The sequence below is a fragment of the Coloeus monedula genome (genome assembly GCF_965178545.1).
Source record: "Coloeus monedula genome assembly, chromosome: 1".
NCBI lineage: Eukaryota > Metazoa > Chordata > Aves > Passeriformes > Corvidae > Coloeus > Coloeus monedula.
The window spans coordinates 51,395,738-51,417,453 of record NC_138781.1 but is presented as its reverse complement, the minus strand read 5'-3'; the positions used below and the strand labels follow the sequence as shown (position 1 = coordinate 51,417,453).

At 35.7% G+C, this 21,716-nt stretch overlaps 1 protein-coding gene across 1 annotated transcript in view; it reads left to right on the top strand.

The window, feature by feature from the left end:
• CNTNAP2 (contactin associated protein 2) overlaps positions 1 to 21,716 on the top strand; it is a gene marked incomplete at its 5' end in the record, with an annotated part of 1,036,243 nt that overhangs the window by 311,561 nt on the left and 702,966 nt on the right. The window contains one exon of the mRNA XM_082287522.1: positions 16,008 to 16,118. Within this exon, the coding sequence (XP_082143648.1) occupies positions 16,008 to 16,118 (111 nt within the window). The remainder of the gene's footprint in view (positions 1 to 16,007; positions 16,119 to 21,716) is intronic.

Below are 21,716 nucleotides of genomic sequence, written 5' to 3'. Positions count from 1 at the left end.
AAACTCATTGCAAGTTGTGCTTTAAATGTTTATTGCAAACTTCATTTGTCTGTATAACAGAAATGGAGGGGGAAATTGCCCACTTTTACTTATAATAATAAAAATCAGAATTATACTGTCCCATTTGAGGTAGTTCTTATTTTTCTTCTCAATATTTTACTGTTACATGTATGCAGGATGAAAAGCATCTATGTGCATGTTCTTCCAAGTGTATTGTATCAGCCAAACTGAAAGAAGATGCATGGATGCTGGAAAAGGCTCATTAATCAAACAGATGTACTTTCAGTAATTATGAAATCTCCCTATTAAGCAGAAGCAGTAAGTCATTAAAATATCTTCACCGGCCTTTTGGCTAAGATCAAGCATAGAATATCTTCTCATTAGGATAATGGATTTCAATAAAATGATATTCCATCATTCTCCATAAGGGAACAAAATGAAACTTTTTGGTTAACTGCAATCACTTAATCATTCATTATATCTTCCTCCAATCTTGTTCATTCATTTGAAGGAAAAAAATTAATTCTTCATAAATTCAGCCTACTATGCTGGGAAACTGCATTGAGGATTAAAGTTAACTTTGTAAATTAAATTAAGGGTGGCTTAATGAAATTAATCCAGAAAATAAAGTGAACAAAAGTAAAGAAGTATTTGGGTTTTTTTTTTTTGTTTTGTTTTTTTTTCTTTTTTTTCTTTTTTGGTGGATTTTTATTTCGATTCCAGAAGCTATTAATAGATACAAATTCAAGTTGGTTTTTTTTTTAATTTCAGGAGGATTTATTTAGGAAAATCAGATGTTCATTGCATAAATAATTTTAATTTTTTTCATTGTCTTTTTCACTTGAATCTATCTTATATTGATTATTTCCTATCTGTTTTCAACACTTTTTGACTTTATTTTATTATACGTATGTGATTTGACATATCATTTATGGATTCAGAAGTGGGAGAAAAAAAAAAAAACTTGAAAGGCACCATTTTACATGGCATATGATCTTACAAATTTTATTATGAGATTTTCCTTATCCTGACTGGCTGTCCTTTATTCATAGTTAAATGAGAAGATTAAAACATTTTACTTTTTGCTTAAAGCTTTTTGATGATCTTTGCTTTGCTTCTTATCCAGAAATACCGTGTAATCTAGTCATCTGTAAAAGGACAAGGCATAGTGTCTTCAGTGCATTGAGTAAGTTATTTGAGGTTTGATGAAAACTTTCAAATACTGTTAGAGGCCAACGTGTGAAGACTGTCTTATTGCAGAGCTGCATTATCACTGTGTTTATGGTGATTGACAATGCAGTATGTTTGAACTTTCCTGCACACTTCTGAAAATGCAGATGTGAAGAGACTTTCATGTAAGCAGTATGATTTATGTTGTTGCTGCTGATGCATGTATGCCAGGAATGGCAATTTAAGAGATGTGGAATAGCATTTGAATACAGGATAGTTATCATACTTAGTATCAAAAGTTCACATTACAAGTTCCTTGTCATAGAAATGAATAGCAAATCCTCCAATTCTGCCATTTGCTTCAGGCATTGGTGCCAGATACTGGATTTGCAGCCCAAGCTCAAATTTGAAGAACTGTTGCCTAGAACAGGCAAATAAAAAATGTTCCTGGCTTCCCTGTGAGGTCTTTCCTCTCCTGACATACAGCTATTTAGGCTCTTCTGTGCTCATTAGAGGGTAAACTGAGCTAAGCTCAGGCCTTGTCAGTGTTTTTTGTTTACTGAAAGGACAGCATAATTGGGTTCCTCTGGTATCACATCCCTATTTCTTTCATAGAGGAGGAATGCTGTCTGGATCATAGAATGGTTTGGGTTGAAAAGGACCTCAACGATCACATAGTCCTGTCCCCCCTGCCATGGGCAGGGACACCTTCCACTAGAATCCCATGTTTCCTTTCAGTGGGATCCCAAGAGGCTGTGTCAAGGAGAGATGAAAGCCAGACCTTCACATCTTTGTTCTAGGTGTGAATATTATACTGAGGACAGGCAGTTAAAACTTGAAATAGCAAGCTTCAAATTTAACTTTGTAAAATTCATCTTACAAATAATTCGGTGTTCTTTAGTTCTCCTCAAATAGATCTGTAAAAAACACAACACTTAATCCTTTTACACTGCATTTAGTCAATATCATTGGTGTGAACGTCCGTGGTGTCTCTGACAAGCAGTGCAGTCAGCTCTCTGATATCTGATTAGCAGCTTGGTGGGTTGACCCTGGCCAGCTGCCAGGCATCCCCACCCATCTGGGGAGAAAATAAGATGAAGATGGTTGTGGGTCAAAATAAACATGGAGATTCCTTGCCAACTACCTCATGTGCAAAACATAGTTGACTGGAGAAAATGAGTTTATTTTATTGCCAATTAAAATAGAGTTGGATGTTGCAAAGAAAGTAAACCTAACAACATAAAACTCCATCCCCCTTACCTCAGTCCCTCTTTTTTCCAGTCTCAACTTCACTCTTTCACCCCTGACTCCTTTACCTCTCCACTGAGCAGCACAGGGGGATGGGGAATGGCAGGGTCATTCTCCTTTCTGCTGCACCTGCTCTCTTTGTTTCCCTGCTCCAGTGCAGGCTTCTCTCCCTGGGACTGGGGCCCTCCAGAGGAATCTGGCAGCCTTCTGTCCCTCTTCCTGTTCTCCCCTCGGGGCTCACAGGGCCATTTCTCACCCTTTTTTGCCTCACCCCTCACTTCTGGGCAGTGTTCTGCCAATGTTTTGTCTGCCACAGAGTCAGCAAACCCCTGCCAAAGACCTGGGAAACTGCAGCTGGTATGACCGGGAAGTCCTACAGGTGATCCTGCATTGCAATATTTATGTATGTATACAGACTTTCCAATGTATTTACAGGAGGCATCCTTCACTCTGAACGTAATGGGAGTTCATGATCCAGATAAAGGTAGTAAACTGTAATGTTAGGAATTTAATATTCAGATATTTGATTAAAATTGGAGGGAATGGGCTATAATTATAAGACACCTTAATTTTTCAGATATGCTAATTTAACTGTGCTGTGTTCCTTTGTTGACATGTTAAACATGTAGTAATAATAAGATTGTACCAAGCATAATTATCACATACTCTTGGTCTTAAAAATGCCTCAGTTGTAGCTGTGCATGATAATGAACACACAATAATAGGTGTTGCTGCTGTCAATACTGTTTGCATTTGATGATTAGAAAAACCCAACAACTTATATTCAAAGCATGCTATGTGAACAGCAGGATAAGCTGGACAGCTAAGGCTGTTATAAAATATTTTGGCTTGAATTTCCACAGAACATTAAAATAAGGTAGGTGTGGTAATTTAAATCAGGAAGAGGAATGCAGTGACATACCATATTTGAAAATCTGTCTTATAGAAATCATGTATATAGCGTCTTTCTAGCCAGCTTTTAAGATTAATTACATTACAATTCTCTTTAATGAGTGTTTCTTAATTTAAGAGTTTCTGATGAGACAAAAAGTACACAGGGAAAAGCTGAGGGATTTTTAAAAACCCACAAACAAACAAACAAAAAAGCCTCACAAAACTTTGGGAGCACACGAAGCTACCTGGAATTGTAATACTTTCACAGTGAAAGGGAACTTTGGTATACTAACCCTACTCTTGATTAAGCCCTTTGAAAATTGTTTTTGATGCACAGTGAGTTCAGAACTGGTTTGCCTACTTTGCATTTTCTTCTCTTCTGTTTCTAACCAAAGCTTTCTTCCTCTTGTGTCAGTAACGCACCAGAAAAGCATGAGTAAGGCATATGCTCTCTTTTGCTATGGATGGAAATTTTTTTTTTTTTTTTGAGGATGCTTAGTTCCCAAAGGCAGGCGAATTTTGCCTGGGGCAATGCAAAGACTGGGTGTAGGAGAAGTGCAGGATCATCCTTCCATCCTTTCTTTTCAATCTTTGCTAGTATGGCAGAACCATTAAGATCTGAATTATCAACACTGATCAGTATAGGCAGCCCATGTCCTTTGACTTGCACTTTATAGTCTGGGTAGATTTTTTTTTTATTATTTTTTCAGTTAAACAGCTCTTTGGAAATGTTCATAGTGCTTGTTTATTTTGTACAGGACATATGCATTTTTGCTTTTTTGGGGGAGGAGGCTGGAAAGAAGCAAAATTCATTTAACTACAAAGTTCTTTGTATACTTTAGGAGCCTGTTACGTTGTACGTTTCCTGTGGTGTTCTTAGGGCAGAGAAGCTTAAGGAAGAAGCCTTTTCTCTCAGTAGCTTCAAGAGAGGAAATGCAGCCAAAAAGTTTAAACTAAGAGGAGTGTGGATCTCAAAATATTGGGGTCTTCTGTATCTCTTGTGTTTGCCCCTCTCTGTTTTATTTAGCATAATGACTTGCTCAGGTATTCTGGGAAATATCAGTAGATGATGATGTACCTTTTTGACTGAATATCACCCTATTACAAAAACAAAACCCAGACACCACTACACAATGACTGATTGTTGTCTATTCCTCCCTGAAACCCCCTTCAATCCAAATGATAAAAATTTTTCATGAGTGTTAGACATATGACTAGTTTTGATTCCCTAAAAATGAAGGGAAAACTACAAAATAAGAAGCAAATCAAATGGTAACTTGCTCTGTAAAGTTGTACCTGCAGGAGGATCTGACATGTCATTTACTAATATTCCTTCTTTTGAAAAAATCTGAGCTACTCTAACATTTGGATATGTATTTTCCTGATAAGTGCCATGGTTTATGCACTTGAACCACACTTAAAGTTGAATTCTGCATCTTATTGTGCAATTGTTTGATATTGCTTCCTATGCTTCTGCTAAGGATTAATAAAGGCTGACCCTGGCTTTCTTTGCATTGGAATATCATTCCTTTTTAAAAAGGACATAGAAGGACCTGAAACACTCCAAATATATATCTCTTCCCACTAATGATAAAACTATCATAGACCCTTACCATCACCCCCCAGACTTTATTGTCTCCCATGAATATAGAACTAACCCCTAGAGTTTGGGCACGCCACATTTTCTGGAATTAAAAACTGAATGTCATTTCAAAAGTGGAGGTTGCACTTTTGACTGATATTTCTCACTTTAGCTATCCTATTTTAGAAAAGAATTGACCTATCATTCATTCAGATTTTTTTAAGTGTTTGAAATTTTCTCCTGCTGTCATTAAATCACTTAGTTTAAACATTGACTTTACTCCCATGTTTTACTCCTACTAGAAAACCATGAATCCAAGCAGACTGACATGACCTGTGTCAGAAGCAGAAATCCTATAAATACTTTACACCTGTGAATCAAACATTCTCATCTATCCAACTTGTAAGTCTGTCAGAAAGAAAAATGTTCTATTCAGCTTCAGATATCCAAATTTATGCAAATCTTCATCTCTTCGTGTCGTAATGGTGGGATATTTTCTTTAGTCTCTAGGGAAATAAAGAAACATTCTACCTTTAATTATTAAATGCTAGGTGCTTTCAAACATTGAGGAATATGGTGAAACACATCCAAAAAATGTGTCCTATGAAGGTACTGTCCCAAACTGACTTGTACCACATGCTGTTGCTTGTGTGCTTAAGGATGCTGAACACATTGGAATCAGCTTGCAGATTTTTTTTTTTCCCCAGCATATGAAAGCATTTGTTAGCTTGCTCTGATTTATTTATATCTTTTCTTCAAGGTGCTAGTGTAAGAAATTTAGGCCTCCAGTGTCAAAATTCACAGCCATGGTGTATAATTGGTTTGAGTTTCCCAGTATGTACAACAAGCCTCAGAGAATACTGCGTCTCACAGGGCGGCTGTAACGCAGCTTGCTCGTCAGTCTACAGGATAGAACGCAGTTCAGAAATCTAAACTATGTTCACATTCTTCTGTTATCAAATGGTCCTCAATTTCTTTTGTTGTTGTTCTTACTTTCCTAGCCACCATTCTAGCCAGGATTTTGGGCCTAAAAGAACCCCAAAAATATATCAGCATGGTTTGGAAGCCCTACATTAATCCAAGAGTAAGGAAAAAGATCAAAAGTAATTCTTCTTTCACCTGCAAAAATACCTTTTCAGCATACTTTATTGATGCTTTGGTGAAATTGATGTATTATGACAATTCTGTGGTCACTTGATACTTCTTCAGAAATGTGGGAAAGTGTGCTTTTTAACAAAAGAGTTTGCAAAATGCAATCAGAGTTAATCCTCCCAAGCATCAGTGACAGGAATTGAGAAAGCACATATTTTATTCTTAGTTGGAGGTGACAATCTTTAAAGAAGAGGCAGGAAACAAAAGTTAGACCTTATTTGTCATTTGCACAGAGGGAAAGAATAATCTGTCAGTATAATATTGTTAAATTCATAGATCACACATCTTTTGGCTTTTGCTTCTATCATCACTTCTAACTGTAGACAACTGATAAACTTCTCTGGTAATAGCTTCTGCAATAAATATGACATACCTGTTTTCTCTAAAGGGGCTATGAAGGTAAACAACCATGCACAAGCATGGAATTAATAATGTTTTTGAATAAAACCCCGATTTTAGGCTTAAGTGATATTGGCTTTCAGCTATGCAAATTGAGAGACAATTCTCTGCTGAGTTTTCCATAACCTGCTACTTTTTATTTTGTTCCTCATCTAACCAAAGGTGGAATGTGCTTTGCATGCTTAATGGTATTAAATATTGTGTCTGCCTGCTAGGAACAGAGTTTCCTTCCTAACCGCTATAGGGAAAGTGTAGTTTTCTTCAGACAGGAATCTGCAGTGTTTGCTCTGAGCTGACTTTTTTACAAGACTTTTTGTAAGCATCTTAACCAGTGCATAGGTAGGTAGATAGCCTCATTAGAGATAATAAAATATTTTGAATATAATTTTGTGAAATTCTTTGATATTCATTCTGTACACTAAAACATCTTTTGTTTTCTGTACCTATGATATACTGTTTTGAGAATTAACATTTGGCTTTCTGTGGGAGTGCTTTAATTGTTGAAGTGTCCAGCAATTTTAAAGTCACTCCCTGGTTGCTTTGATCTTGATTAAATTAGCAAAGCCTAGAGTAACATCTCTAAATTCAGAATAATTATGTTGATAAAGAACTGCTAAAAGTAAAGGAACCATTATAATAAGTTGGACCATGAGGAAAAAAACCCCATGTTTTGTTTTTGCTTGAGATAAAGTCTTAATTTTAGAGATGGAAACCTGCTAAAGCAATGATGAAGAAAAAACCTGTTTGAGAAAAATATTTAGAAAAATCTATTAGTGTCTTATCTCTAGGTCCTGAAAAACAAACAATATCAAACCAATAACAAAAACAAAAACAAAAACAAACAAAAAAAAAAAACAAAAACAAAAAAAAAAAAACAAAAAAAAACAAAAACACCCAGAAAAGCAAACAATCCCCAAAAAAACCACAAAACAAACAAACCCACCCCACCCCTCCAAATAAACAAAAGGTACTAGTTGGTATAAAACTGACAGAGGAGGAACATAGGCTAGATAATTAATGAAATTATTTTAATTTAAATGAGACTGAAGAATAAATTCTGAAGATTTTCAGTATTCTTTTCCTTCATCATTATGAGTCCTTCTGCCTGCTACTCTAAAACTTCGCGTGACCTGACTGTAGGTTTCTTCATACTTAACTCAGATAGGCATCAGTATGTGAAAAATCACATGTACCTGTAAAGATACGTCAGCTGGAGTTTCGTTTGCTGTAAAATCCTTCAAAATGCTCAGGTATTTTCAGTAATGAAAAGGTGAAGAAGTATATTTGCATGTCAGAAGGTTAATAACTGAAGAGGCATCTGTGGATTGGATATGCAAATATATGGAAATATTGGTGAGTTTTACTTTGCATAGAGCTGATAGTCTACTACTGCTTATGCACTAAGGACAGTTTAATGAAAGCCCAAGCATACAACCAGACTGACTGACTTTCAATTATTCCAGGTGCCATTGACCTGAGTAGTTGAGACTTTTTTAAATGAGCAAAAAACATGACAGGTTTCTCATACAGCTCTGAGTTTTACAGGGTGTGAAACAGTTTACAAATGTGTTCATAAAAGACACAGTAGCAAGGGTGGGATTATCTGATGAATTTTCAATGGACTGTAGACTGTAAAGTAGACCAAATGCAATCCAGATGTGCTGTTGTTTTAGAGTGATATAAAAACGTCTGCTGCCCACTCTCTTCCAACAAAAAAAACCCCAAAATCCAACCACAACCTCCAGCCAACACCAGCTGCCTAAGTAGTCTTACCGTCCATATAGCATAGATACTATAAAAAGAACCTTTTAAATAATTTGAAATTGAATTCTACTAAACAATTAGATATATATTTAATTTTTATTAAATATAAATATAAATATAAACAAATGTCCCTTGTTCTTTCCAAATATAAAATACTAAATGGAATATGCATTTTGATGTATGCAGAATTTAAATTGATTACACTTTTCTGAAAAATTGAATTAGGCAAATTTTTGATACCGTTTTCTAGTTTTCCTTTATGAAACATTGAAATTTTGATAAACTTGAATTTCAGGAGGCTGCTTTGTATACATTTATACTTAAAAGTATTCCAAACTGAATAATTTAATTAAGAAATAAAACCTAATCTCTCTGGGTAAATTTTAGATCACAGTAATTAATGATGTTAGCTTTAACCCTTTTCTCATTTTCAGTGGTTAAAGACAGAAGTGTGAAGAGTACTGTGGATTATGTTGTGTGCCCCTTGATTAAAGCAATGAATCCAGAAATGTCTCATAGTAGTCATATAGTACATTGCACATTGATACAATTCTTATGTTATTTTCATTTCCAATGTTTCTCAGGGATGTTTAAAAAAGTTTATTAAAATTTCCTCAAATCAAGAAAGTTTTCTTACTTATTAATAGCCTGGGCCTTGTGATGGAATAGGACGCTAATTTGTAGGAATCAAAATGTGTAGCCATGTAGTAATAATAAGGTTGTCATGACTTTCAGATTAATAAGTCATTGGCTACTCTAAAAACTGGTCAATAGGTAAAAGAAATGAAGTTTCAGGTAAAAAGATACTTTGTAAAATCTTGTAAAGTACAGTCTGGTTTTGGGCATCCAAATGTGCTTTTAGAAATGGTCCTGGTGATGCACCCAGTATTGCCCAAAGATGAACTCCTGATTCAGAACCAGAACAAAGAAACAGATCTCACTGCCTGTCCACTGCTCTGCTCAGAGTAACTGCCATAAAAAAAAAACATTACCTGAGACTTGTTCCTTTTCTTAAAATGCTCTAAAGAAAAGCTTGATATAAACTTCAAAGCAAGTAACCTTGATACTTAAGGGTTCTGTGAAGACCACCGAATTAATGTAATTTATGGCTTCACCTTGTAGGGGGAAAAATAGTTGCTACATTTTCTTCCTTTCCAGCAGCAGTTAACCTTTTTGAGCAACAATGTATTACCTCTATTGGTGGCATGCAACTTGAAGTGGAATATGAAACATCCCAGGCGATCAATATGAGCTGCTCTAATCTTTTCGATTACAGCTGAGCTCTAGCAATGCTTACAGCAAAGCTTCAGTGACACTTAGACTCATTTGCTCATGAAGCTGAATGTGAATTTGGCTCTCTAACAGTCCATCAAGAGTGTTCTGTGAAATGCCAGTGATGTGGAGAAACTGCCAACTTCTGTAATATGGAAAATAGGTGGGACAGAAGAGGGTGAAAAATTAAGCTTCTACTCTACCAGTCATCATTCCTGTTTAGTATCTAGATAAAGAGGTCCAAGACACTTGGGGAGGAGTAAAGTTAGCTTGTTATCCTACGAAAGAGAAAAAGGAAGTAGCAGTCTATGGTGGGTTTTCTTTAAACTGTCCTCCAAGTCAAGAAAAAGCACAGTAAAACATGCAAAAGGCTTTTGGGTTGTTTGTTTGAACCACGAACCACTCCAAATGTATCAAAGGCTGGTATATTTGGCAAGTACACCTAACAGGCAAGTATTTTCTTTCCCCATAAGAGAAGGTGGTCTTTGATAAAATCTTCACTGATTTCTTACTGACTTAAGTACTTGGGAGCATGAGGTATACCCTACCTGGCATTTTTCAGCCATTACCTGTGTTTCTGTCCCACACGATCTGAAGTTTGTACAGACGTATATCATACTGGACAGCAGGGTTGTGACACAGGGCCAAGGTTGAAATTAAGCTTGTGACAGCCTGCTTTCACTAACACCTGCTTCTAAGTTTGATTTTTAAAGGGGTTGCCATTGATGATGATCTGCTTTGAAGTATCTCCTGATTTTTGGCTTGCATCCCTTTAAAAGTTCATTTGAAACAGTGCATTAGACACAGGCTTGTGAATTAAGCTTGGTATATTCTAGCATTCATTTTGGATTACAAAACCTGCCTGTGCTATACAGAAAGTGTGGCTGTCTCAGCATAATAATACACTGCAATCCAAACCAGCCCCATTAATATTCCTATTGGTTGTCATTGGAGATATGCCAGTTCCCATATGTGCTTACCCACATTTCAGAGTGCCCTTGCAACCTCATGACTGCTTTTCAGAAGTGCCTGGTGGCTTATTCTTCCTCCTCAGCACACTACAGTGAAATTACGTATTCAAATTGAAGGAGAAAAATGTGTTTAGGATAAACTGGCATTTAGCACACAGTACAAATTAAACCCAGATGCTATGATTCTCTCCCTTGCTCCCTAACATTTATATTGGAATTCATATTTAAAGCAGGATCCTTTTGCGTTACAAGTAAAGATTGAAATTGTGTATAACTTTTTTTCTCCTAGACTTGACAGGCATTCTTGTATAATTAATGAGTTGGATATACTGTTAATAGTTCAGATTTTGTGGTTTGTATTGTAAATGTTCTGTTTGTCTAGTGTAAAAGAGAACTGATTAGGACTTTTAGTTAGAGAGTCAGGGCTTTGGATGAATATCCATATTTTTTCAATGCTGCTACAGATTGAGTCATCTCTTCTGTATTCTACTAGCAATTTATTATGGTGAATTCGGAATATAATATTGACATTGCAGTCATTTGCCTTTTTTGAATCTAAGTTGTCCAGCTTTTGAGTTCTTCACTTCTGAAATAACATATGGAGCCTTTTTTAGTAAAGTTTTTATTGGTGACATGTTTGTGTCTTAGATCTATCCTTCAGCAAAACTGTTATTCTAGATTATAATTTGATAGGAAATCTTGATTGAAAATTTTAAAGCAGGAGAGACTAATTTGTGGATTTGGCATTTGGTATTTATTTAAAGGTATGTTCCTCAGTGCACACTGGACTATATGATGTAAAAGCTTTTCTTACTCAAAAGCATACTTAGCAAGTCACCATCACTTATTTCTGATGAGTTCCAGTTATCAGTATCCAAATATTTTTCATTTTAAGAACCACTGTACACATCATAGCTCTCTTTTTACTTTGCTGACAAAATCTTTGCAAGAGCTTCTGGGAGATCCAAATTATTAATAAAAACTACCTGTGACTATAAATGTATACTGTTCCCATTTCTTAACATTTTTAGATAGTTTGTATGCATTCTAACCTACTGCTAGATACAAATATCAAGAAGACACAGATGAACTGCAGATTGTTTTTTTCATCTACTGAGACTACTTTGATAAGATATGTCAGCAACTTTACAGGTGACCTGTTTATTGATCAGGAAGCATTTGAACAGACTTCTGTGAAGTGAAGCATCAAGGTATTTTATTCTGCTTTGCCCATCAAAAATCACTGAAGTCACTGGTATACTGAGGATAAGCTTTAATAACCTATAGGGTTGATAAGAGAGTTTGTGTGTATATGGTCTGCTTTGTGTTACAATCAAGAGCTGTTCCTTCAAATAATGTAGTCCCTATTCCCCAAATAGTTCATAGACTACTAAGTGGGAATTAAAGCAATTGCAGGCAAAATAGGAGACAGGCCTTTTTTGATTTATCCAGTGTGATGGGTAGGATATAAAAATAAACTATAAATAGACTGTAAAACAGGAAAAAAAGGGTAGATATTCTTTCTTGGTTTTGTTGCATGTGAACAGCAGAAATATGAGAGGTTGCAGTTGACAGGACAAGAGATCCATCTTGTCTGCTCTTTGGTTTCCAATAGCCAGGTGCCTGAGAAAACATGTAAGAGCAGAGCAAGAGCACAGCACACTTCTGTTTCAATGATCTTTAGGCCTTGAGGAATTTGAAGACTGGGGATTGCATATGTTTTGTATTTGTATTTAATGACATTATGAGGCCTTCCTTCCATTGATTTAATTATTTGAATCTTAAGGAGACTTGTTTTTGATGGTCATATACTGTTATTTCCCTCTGAATAAGGAAGTCAGAGCAGCAAATGTCATCATACCTATGACAAAGTTATCAATTCTCTTGATCTAAACAGAATAGAGTGGAGTGGAAGTGTCTTTTTGCTTCAAAAAGTTAACATTTAAATGGACCTAAGCTGCCTTGGATGTTAATGTATCACTGAGATAAATGGTATGGAGGAGAGTTTATTCCTTTGCTACTGCGATGCTGGCAGGAGAGTGTGCTCTGTAATTGATTAACAGGGCACAGTGCATTGACTTATGTGGGGAAGGCTATTATATCTCAGTAACAGGAAGGTATATATGATTCTGGTTACAGTAAGTAAAAAATTGGATTCTGCAGGAAATAACTAAAACTGCCGGAAGAACAAAAGGTTCCCAAGAACTTTTTTTTTTCCCCTCTTAAATCTGTGGTATAAGAGTATTTCATATTCTGATGGAAGTTTAAATAGTGCAATATATTTAGTGGAACTTTCATATAGGGATAGAAATACCAGCTTATGTAAGCAGTCTTTTAACTTTTGTTCTGTTGGACCTAAAGTCATGAGTTATTGATGAGATGTAATATTTTTTTTAAGTCTATTAATCTGAAATATAGTCCTTCCCTATAATTCATACACATTTATGGTGAATTTCCTATATTTTGAAGCCTAAATGAGCAGGCAGATTGGGAAGTTTGTTTTTTTTAAAGCAATAAGAAAGTGAGATTTCTTCCTTTCCTGTTAGTTGGTACGTCAAAATAGACATAGGACAGGATTACAGTTCTAAACAAAAATGAAGGCAAATTGTATCAGCTCTGGGTTTTTTCTTAGCCCCCACCACTGTATTGGTGATTGCAACCAAATTAAGAAATCAGTGTTCAGATTAAGCACTTCGGAAGCACATGTACAGTAAATGAAGCATATTCATGACTATCTGTAAAAATTGTGACCACAGTGGCAAATAGAGGGATGCTTCCTGTGGGATTTTTTTTTTTTAACTAAGTGAAGCTTGTCTGTCTTGTTTTTTTGAATCCAAGAGTATGGGTTAGTGAAACAGAGCTAAGGCAGACCATTAATGGTTTAGAAACTAGTATTCATTCCAAATAAATTTTCCATATTTCCTTCTGTGCATCTTCAATAGTAGCACAAATATAACAGCTGTCAAATTGAAAGGAGATTTCTCAATAGCTACTGGAATCAGTAAAACAACAGAAGTTCTGATGAACTTCTATTGTTGGGAGAGGTTTTTTTTCATCTGTCATGTTTCTAAGCTCAATATCAAAATTCTACGTTTATTTCTATGGCAGAAACGAAGAGTTTGCTCACATTTTAAAAATTTTATTTATGTTTTAAGATAGATCTTTTATTTAACAGGTTTTTCTAGACTATAGTAAGCAGTAGCTTCCCATTATATTTAGAAAGAAATCAAATTGCATAAATAGAACACACTTTTTGTAACTAAGTTTTTATATTGCTAATATTTTTCCAGGAAGATGCAGGTTTTTCTTCCCACCCCAGTTTGAAGCTATGAGTGGCAGAAAATTGTATAAACCTAACAATTTACTTTACAAAATATATTAAAACACCCTCAGGAAACAGAACAAAGGCACATGTTCAATCTTAGCTTTCATTACTGATGAGAATATATGTTTTTCCTTAACACTAAATATTATGTAATATAAGCATAGAAAAATACTATAAAGAGATTTTGGTTTGTATTTTCAAAAACTTCTGATTATCTGTTGTTCTGCTTTTAAATGTTTCATTCCATTTTTACCTAGACAACAGGATTAATGACAAATGCCTTCAAGTCTCTATAGCTAGGCAACACTAATAAAGAAGCAGCAGCACAAGCAGTTTCCAAGTTGCAAAGTTTTATGATCTATAGAAAATATACTGATAGATTAAAAAATAGTTGAGAAAAGCTTTGTCAAGTAGTTCTGTGTTTATATGATTGTGGCACTTAGGACAAAAATTGGCAATTGTGGCAGTCTGCTGCTACCTTCTATTGTTAGCTTTAACCTTGTACTACTTTGGCTGAAATAAAAGCAACCCGGCACCCAGGATCTGCAGACACAGAGCTTTCCTCTGTGCCACATCCCTGCTCCCAGGCAGAGGTGTGTGCAGCCCTGGTGTGCTGCTGGAGAGGTGTGATGGGAGGCGTACCCGACTGCGGGCTTCTGACCAAACATGCTGCAGCCAAAGCAGAGGGAGGAGGAAATCGATCTTTCTGGTTTGTGGTATAAACAATCATGTTTCAAACCGTTTATCTTCCCTTGTCAAAATTCCATCATTAAATACTGTGGTAGCGAATTTAAAAGTTATTGGAATTGTCCTTTAATTCAGTCCAAAGCATCTGCCCTTTACTCTTGCTTGTGCTTTTGTGGATTTTGTTTTTCCTTTAATGTTTGTTAACTCAGAGATTTGTAAAGGACACTTATTTTCTTTGTTAAATGTCAAAATACTGATTCCTGAATGAATGTTCTTCTGTATTTCTGTGTTTCAGTTTCTGTTTCTGTGAAAGTAATTTTATTTTTCATTACATGAGACTGCACAGTTTAGGAGAATTGTGTGATATATTACTTGATTCACTCACAATCCTTTTTTTCCCCCTTAAAGCTCTTCTTTAGAAGGTAGGATTAATTTGGTCTCCTTGTGTGATCCAGTGTGACCAAATTACTGGTTTTTAATTGTACCAGAACTAGGTGTTGTTGCTGAGCATTAAATATGCTGCTTACGCGTATTTAGACCTATTGAGGACCACCTATGGCGACCTAACGCTTTCTAAATACATAAATTGAGGGTGTTTCCACTTACAGCAGAGACTGTGCTGCAGTGCATGTGTTTAAAAAGATTAGTTAGGCTTACTGGTGTAGGCTAAGGCTTTTTTTAGTTTTACCTGTGAAGTAAATGAGCAATTTAAGCTACATATTTCTCCCATCTGTTGAAATACCTACAATACTAAACAAAAGGCAGTACATTAATTAAGTATTTGAAAAATCCTAAGCCATTTCTCTTAATTCTGATTTATATCATACAAAAGAAGGAGATTTGTACAGTTTTTTCTTCATTAGGAAGGCTAAGATACTGATTTGGGGTTTTTTCCATTTTAGATGCTAATACCAAGTTAATCTTCTTTATAACTGGGTAAAATGGAAGTGGAGTACTCAAATGATTTATAGAGATTAGTTAGTATAGATTTTTCAGTGAATCTGTTGTATCTGATAATTCATAGGTATTCATTAATGTTCCCTAATTTATTTTCTTTTTTTTTTTTAATATCAGATTTATCAGCACTTCTATTACAGAATGGGAAATTTGTACCTTATCTACTTCTTAGAAAGCTTTCATGATAATACTTTTCTTTAGCACTAGATTTTCATGTCACCAAAAACATTCCAAATATATCAGGGCAGGCTTTTTTGTTCAACCACTGTATCCCTAAGAAAGGTGATGGTTCATGGTTAGATATTACCATTACCTTATTTTGTCAATGGTTGAGTCTTTATTTTCTCATGTCAGTGTGTGTGTCTGTGTTTTCTTGTGTTTTTTGAGGTGATTTTTTTTGTTTGTTTTGTTCGTTTGTGTTCGTAGGCTTTTTTTGTTGAAGAGCTGTGATGTAGCTACATGAATTCCACATGTACAAAAGTAACAAGGATATGTTGTCACCCAGAGGGAAAATAAAATGCACATTGTCACTTAATACATATAAATAATTAAGAGCATAAAGTGAATCTGTTTTCTTGTGTTTCAGAAAAGTGTGATGAACCTCTGGTCTCAGCGTTACCCCATTCCTCCTTCAGCAGTTCATCATTCATGACAAGCAGCTACGTGCCAGGGTATGCCAAGTTAAACAAGCGAGGAGGTAAGGGACATTCTCAACCTTAGCATTCAGATATTTCAAAAAATGATGGATGGTATTTTTAATGTGAAAATGTGTTTTATGTGGAATACTATTGCTTATGCTTGTTTGAACAGACAGTTTTTATTAACTGAGTGAATTTCTCTTTCATTGTATGGGACAGTAATTGCACTGCAGGGAGAAGGGCACTACGTGTAACCTCTAGCATGTAGCAGCGAGGGCCACATGCCTGATGTCGATGGAGTCATACAGTACAGCTGCATAATGTGCTTCACATAAAAGGGCATACCTGTCTTTGTTGGGTAAATGAGCATTTGCAAGGTCATAGTTGGAGCAAAACTAAACAGCTTTGATGTGCTTTTTTGATGTAACTTGTTCCCACCTCAGCAATGACTGCTGTCATTCAGGTTTTTTTTCTATCACCACAGGGACTTTGGCTTTTGCATATATATCTGTAATACAATGAGTATCTGTAATACTTCTTTGTTCAGAAGTAACAAAGCTGCCTCAGACTTAGTGGTTGGAAGAACAGGTGCATAACTTTGATGGCCTACCTGGTATAATGATATTGAGGCACCGTCCCCTGTCCACAAACAGGGCGACTAGTGCTGGTAGCACTGCCAGCTCTGCCAGTTGTCTGGAGATCATCACGTAGGAAGGGATGAGCTGGGTCTGATGTCAAGCCAGGAGACATAATTTTTAAGTGGGGAAGAGTATGGGGTGGGCCCAGGCATGGATACTCCTGTGATGTGGCTCAGGTAGTATCTGGAGGCTGAAATGGGACCCCCAGACTCACAGGGAGGGTGAGTGGGTTCTCCACTGGGTAATGCAATTATGGCCTGTTGGTACTCTCTCTCTCAGAGCCCTGACATGGATCTTGGTTTATTGTTCTGCCACTTTCCTATATATTTGTGGTTTACAGGTGTAGAATTCTTGTTCTTTGATCTCTTTATTTTCTTCTTTTTTTTTTCCTTTATTCTCTAAAATCAACTTTAGCCAGGCCCTGGAGTTACTTTCTTTTAATGACTAGTAATTGCCCTAGTGAGTTACTTATAGACCTGCTTCCTCTGATGCCAACCTGTGCTGGTACTTTCAATACCTCTGCTATCATCCCGTGATTATAGTCCTCTACCCTACAATTTTATACAGTAACAGTTTATTCCCTGCAGAATAGCTATGATAGATACTGAAATATATCAGAATTTTTACACTGGTAGTCAGTAGCTCATGCAATCACACAGCTAAGTTAAATGTAAAACAAATTAGGTTATGTTACTGGTTGTTAAAGAATTGCTATTGCAACTATGCAAGCTGAACAGAAGCCAAAGACTAGCTTAGAGAAAATATGACTGATGAGCTCTAGTGCTACTGGCCTGCAGATCTGATGCAGAGCCTGTGGCCAGGCAGGAATATTGGCAATTTCTTTGCATTTAGACCTGCAGACTAGTAGATAATATGGTCTGTTACTTCTCAATGAGAGTAGATGCTGTTCTATGCTGGTTGCAGGCTTTTATTTCTTTGCTCCATGTATTTTGTTACATGCCTTTTGCAGTTCTCATACTTTCTGTTGCAGTGTGTTTGAACGAATGTTTTGATAGGCTGTTACGTCACTTCAGTTGTGTCTTTAAATGTTCATTGACCAGATGAAAGGAGTGTTGCTTCAATTCTAAAACAAGGCTCATCATTTAAGTTAAATTCTGTTGTATGAATATAGTTATGTCCGTTTCCATTCTATTCCATTTTCTAAGTTTAAAAAAAAGTCACTAGAACCACTTTAATAAAATACAACTTAGCATCAGCTTGGCTGGGAGGATCTTCTTTTGTTTTAGATGAGTATTTCTCCTTTTAGTTTACTAGACTACTTATTCTGTTCTAAGTGAAAGGCAGATTGACATTTGGAATTTAATTTTTTCTGTTAATTAGATTTACCCTTCCCTTTTGCCCTTATAATCACTACAATGCAGTTTCTTTTAATGACGTTTCTTTACCATTATGGATCAGTGTTGTCATTAATCAAACACTGGCTTTATTTCCTCATTTGAAATTTAGTTTCATCTCTTTGTTTAAATACCAACTTTGTTAGGTTGTTGTCATCCATCTCTTAACACCTATAAAGCACAGCAGAAATACTTTTCAAAACTGAAGCATCTCTATGTACATGAACAAATATAATTTTCCTAATCCTAGTGGCAGTAAAAGTACTGCAGAATTCAGGAATGTGTTTAACACAGGAACTTGTCTGTCTGTGTTTATGCTTCTGCTTCTGCAAGTGATGGAAAATAGCTCAGTTTTAATGCTGAGCTATTTTACAACTTCATGGAATTACAGATATTGCTAATCAAACCAGTAATAAGTGAATCCAATTTTTTTCTCTCCAAGGAGTCATTATCAACTAATAGATTCTCAAATCAAATGTGCTATTTAAACCACACTGTGCTCAAGTCATTAAATGGAAAGAACTCCCCCTCCTCTAGTCCCAGACCCTTTAAATTAAAGAAATACACATTTGAAAGTTCTACTCTCCAACCCAATTATTTTTCCTTCCTGTTTTCATGGCACTTCACTGTAGACTGGCAAAACACTTTATCTGAATAGATAGTATACTTTATTCCATTGATTAAGACACTGATTCACTGAACAGCCACATCATGTTATTAAGAAGGTTGGAGTCTTCACTATAGTTCCTCTGGTTCACTTTCCTTCTATAAATGTTGCAACTGGAAGGAAGCACACACAAAAAAAATTAATATTTTCAGCAGTTTTTAGGAGACTTCAAAAGCAGAAACATCCATGAATTTACTTCTAATATTTGATAACATTTCATTTACAAATCCTATAACTACTGATTTAGGCAAATAGAATTAAAACTTTGTGGAATGATATTGATCTGGAAACCTCCAGGGTGCATACATGGGTGGGTTTCTGTGTCAGTTTGTGAAAATATTTTGCATTTTCCACATCTGTCTACTCAGACCCCTGTAAGCCTTCAACGACTTATGGGTTAGTATGTATACTTATTTCAAAAGAAATGCAGATTTGATGGACAGAAGTTTGATTAGAAATGTTAACCACTCCAAATCAATTTACTTGGTGGTTCTTCTGCATTTCCCCTTGTTCCTGTTCTGAACCTTTTTTCTTGTTAGGATAAGCAAAGATTAGTATACTGTCTTTTTTTTTTTTTTTTGGGGGGGGGGGGTGGAAAAGTTTATTTTTCATTATAGGAAAAATTGCTGATTGTAGAAACAAATATTCGTTGTTACCTACAGGTCTGTCTGTGCCTTGCAAATTCATACCAATACATATAAAATTTGAAACCACAATTTCCATGTCGGTGAGTAAGAGTCTCTGATTTATGTAATCATTACAACTGCAAATCTGTGTTTCCATTATCACAGAGAGCCAAAAGCTTGGGAGGACAATGCAAATCTGCATTTTAAACCAGCTCTCTCATTCATGGATCCCCAAAGACTGTCTCATGGGGTCCCCTCCTTCTTCTGCCTTCCTGGGCACTTTCAGTCATAGTAGCTGGGCAAAGCAACCTAAATACTTTCATTTTATTATCAGGGAAAGAAGTAGGGAACAAGAAGGCCCCAGAAAATGTAGACAAATTTGCTGCTTTGCTTTGCAAGAAACTATACTACTACTAGATACACTACTACTTATCAACAGATATAACTAGTTAATGCTGGACAAAGCAAGTGCTGCTATCCCCATCAGGCCTGCAAAGAAAAGGCATAAAGATACTTTGAAATTCAGCTGTGATAAAACTTCTATAGAGACAGAAGGATGCAATGAATTTCATAGTGAATGTAGGTTTGGCAAAAGTAGTGTGGTGGCTCCTGAATTATGTTAAAGGCTCATAAACTAAGACTTGGACTTAAAAATTTAAACAGTACTGAATTAGCAAGTGTTCAGACAAAGCTGTATGTAGCCAGTTTCTATAAATTATCCTTTTGGTAGTAAGACAATATTTCATTTTAAACATAAACTAAGACTTTGGACTTAAAAATTTAAACAGTCCTGAATTAGCAAGTGTTCAGACAAAGCTGTATGTAGCCAGTTTCTATAAATTATCCTTTTGGTAGTAAGACAATATTTCATTTTAAACAACTAAGTCTTTGTGCTCTACTGTATTGTAGTGTTTAGCATATTTTTCATTTTAAATTTATTTTTGTGATGTTTTGTGCTAGTATTACGAAGGTGCAGATTCTTTTTTAAATCTCTGTAACTTGTATGAGGGGAAAAAAGCACCAGAGAAGAGGAGAAATGCTCATGGCTTTTCTTCTTTGTGTCTGTCACTACCATTTTTATCTATGTATATGCAAACATTGTGAAATCTTTCAATGCTATAAAATCCTAAAATTTTTTGCTTTGGATGGACTACTTAAGAAAAATAATTTTGAGTTTTCTGCCAATTATCAGGTCAGATTCTCCTCCTGTGTAAACCAAACATTTCCAAGTATATGAAATGATTTAATGTACTATTTGGAGGATATGGGAATGCGTTATCTTTGAAAAAAATTAATTTTGCTTTCCAAAATGACTGATACTGAAGTCAACCCCATTGGCACATAAATATATGCCATTAAGTCATTGACAGATCAAACTTTAACTGGAATCTAGTTAGTAGATTAGCTAAAAAGATTACAGTTCCTTCCCTTTTTGTCATACCTATTCTCCTGCAAAAGTCTGTATTGCTGCCACTGCTTACAAGCGGCATCAGAGAAAAGGAGAGCTTTCAATAAGTTAATTCTACAGCTTTTTAAAATCTATCCTCAGTAGCTTTTTCATATGTGATGTCAAGGTGATGAGGTCTCACATCTTATGACCTGCCATCAGTGGGATCAATGGACTGCATCACACCCTGAGAAGGATTCTTAGCACACTTTTGATATAACGCGTTATCAATCTTCCTTTTAATGGTTCCCAAGCTATTGGACCTTACACTTCTCACTAGTACAAGAATTAATGCTGCCCATCATGCAACTCATACCATTTTAATTTAGGGAAAAAATTCTACATTATTTCAACATAATGTAATGTTATATAATATAATTGGAAGCTGCTTGAAACTGAGTAGTCTCAGAACTTCAGAAGTAATCCCAGCAGACAGTGAAAGTATGAAGGTCATAATGAATTTTTGGATATGTGGAAATTATCTTTTGCACAGTGGAATAAAAAAGAGGAAATCTGGTATCCAGGGGTCCTGTTTTAAGTCCAGTATTAGCAGGGAATCTGATGCTACCAATGAAATTGATAACATAATATGAAAGGAAGTTTCTGTAGAGCAGTTAATGTCCAAAAAACAGTCCTTCTAGCACCACTGTGTAACTCATATCTAGGCTTTCAGGTTACCTTTTAATCAGTGTGCTGACCTTGGCCTGTTATCACAATTATTAATGTGACTATAAAACAAGCATCAAAAATTTTAAGTGTTGGCATAGGTGTACTTGTGACCTTTTTTTTTTTTCTCAGTGGAGTTTTAAATTCTGCCTTCTGTGCAGAAGATGCAAAAATTTATCTATAATGGGAAATGATTCTTTTATTCCCCAGATCATTTCCAGTTAGTCAATCAGATCTATGGCAATGGTTCTACTAAAA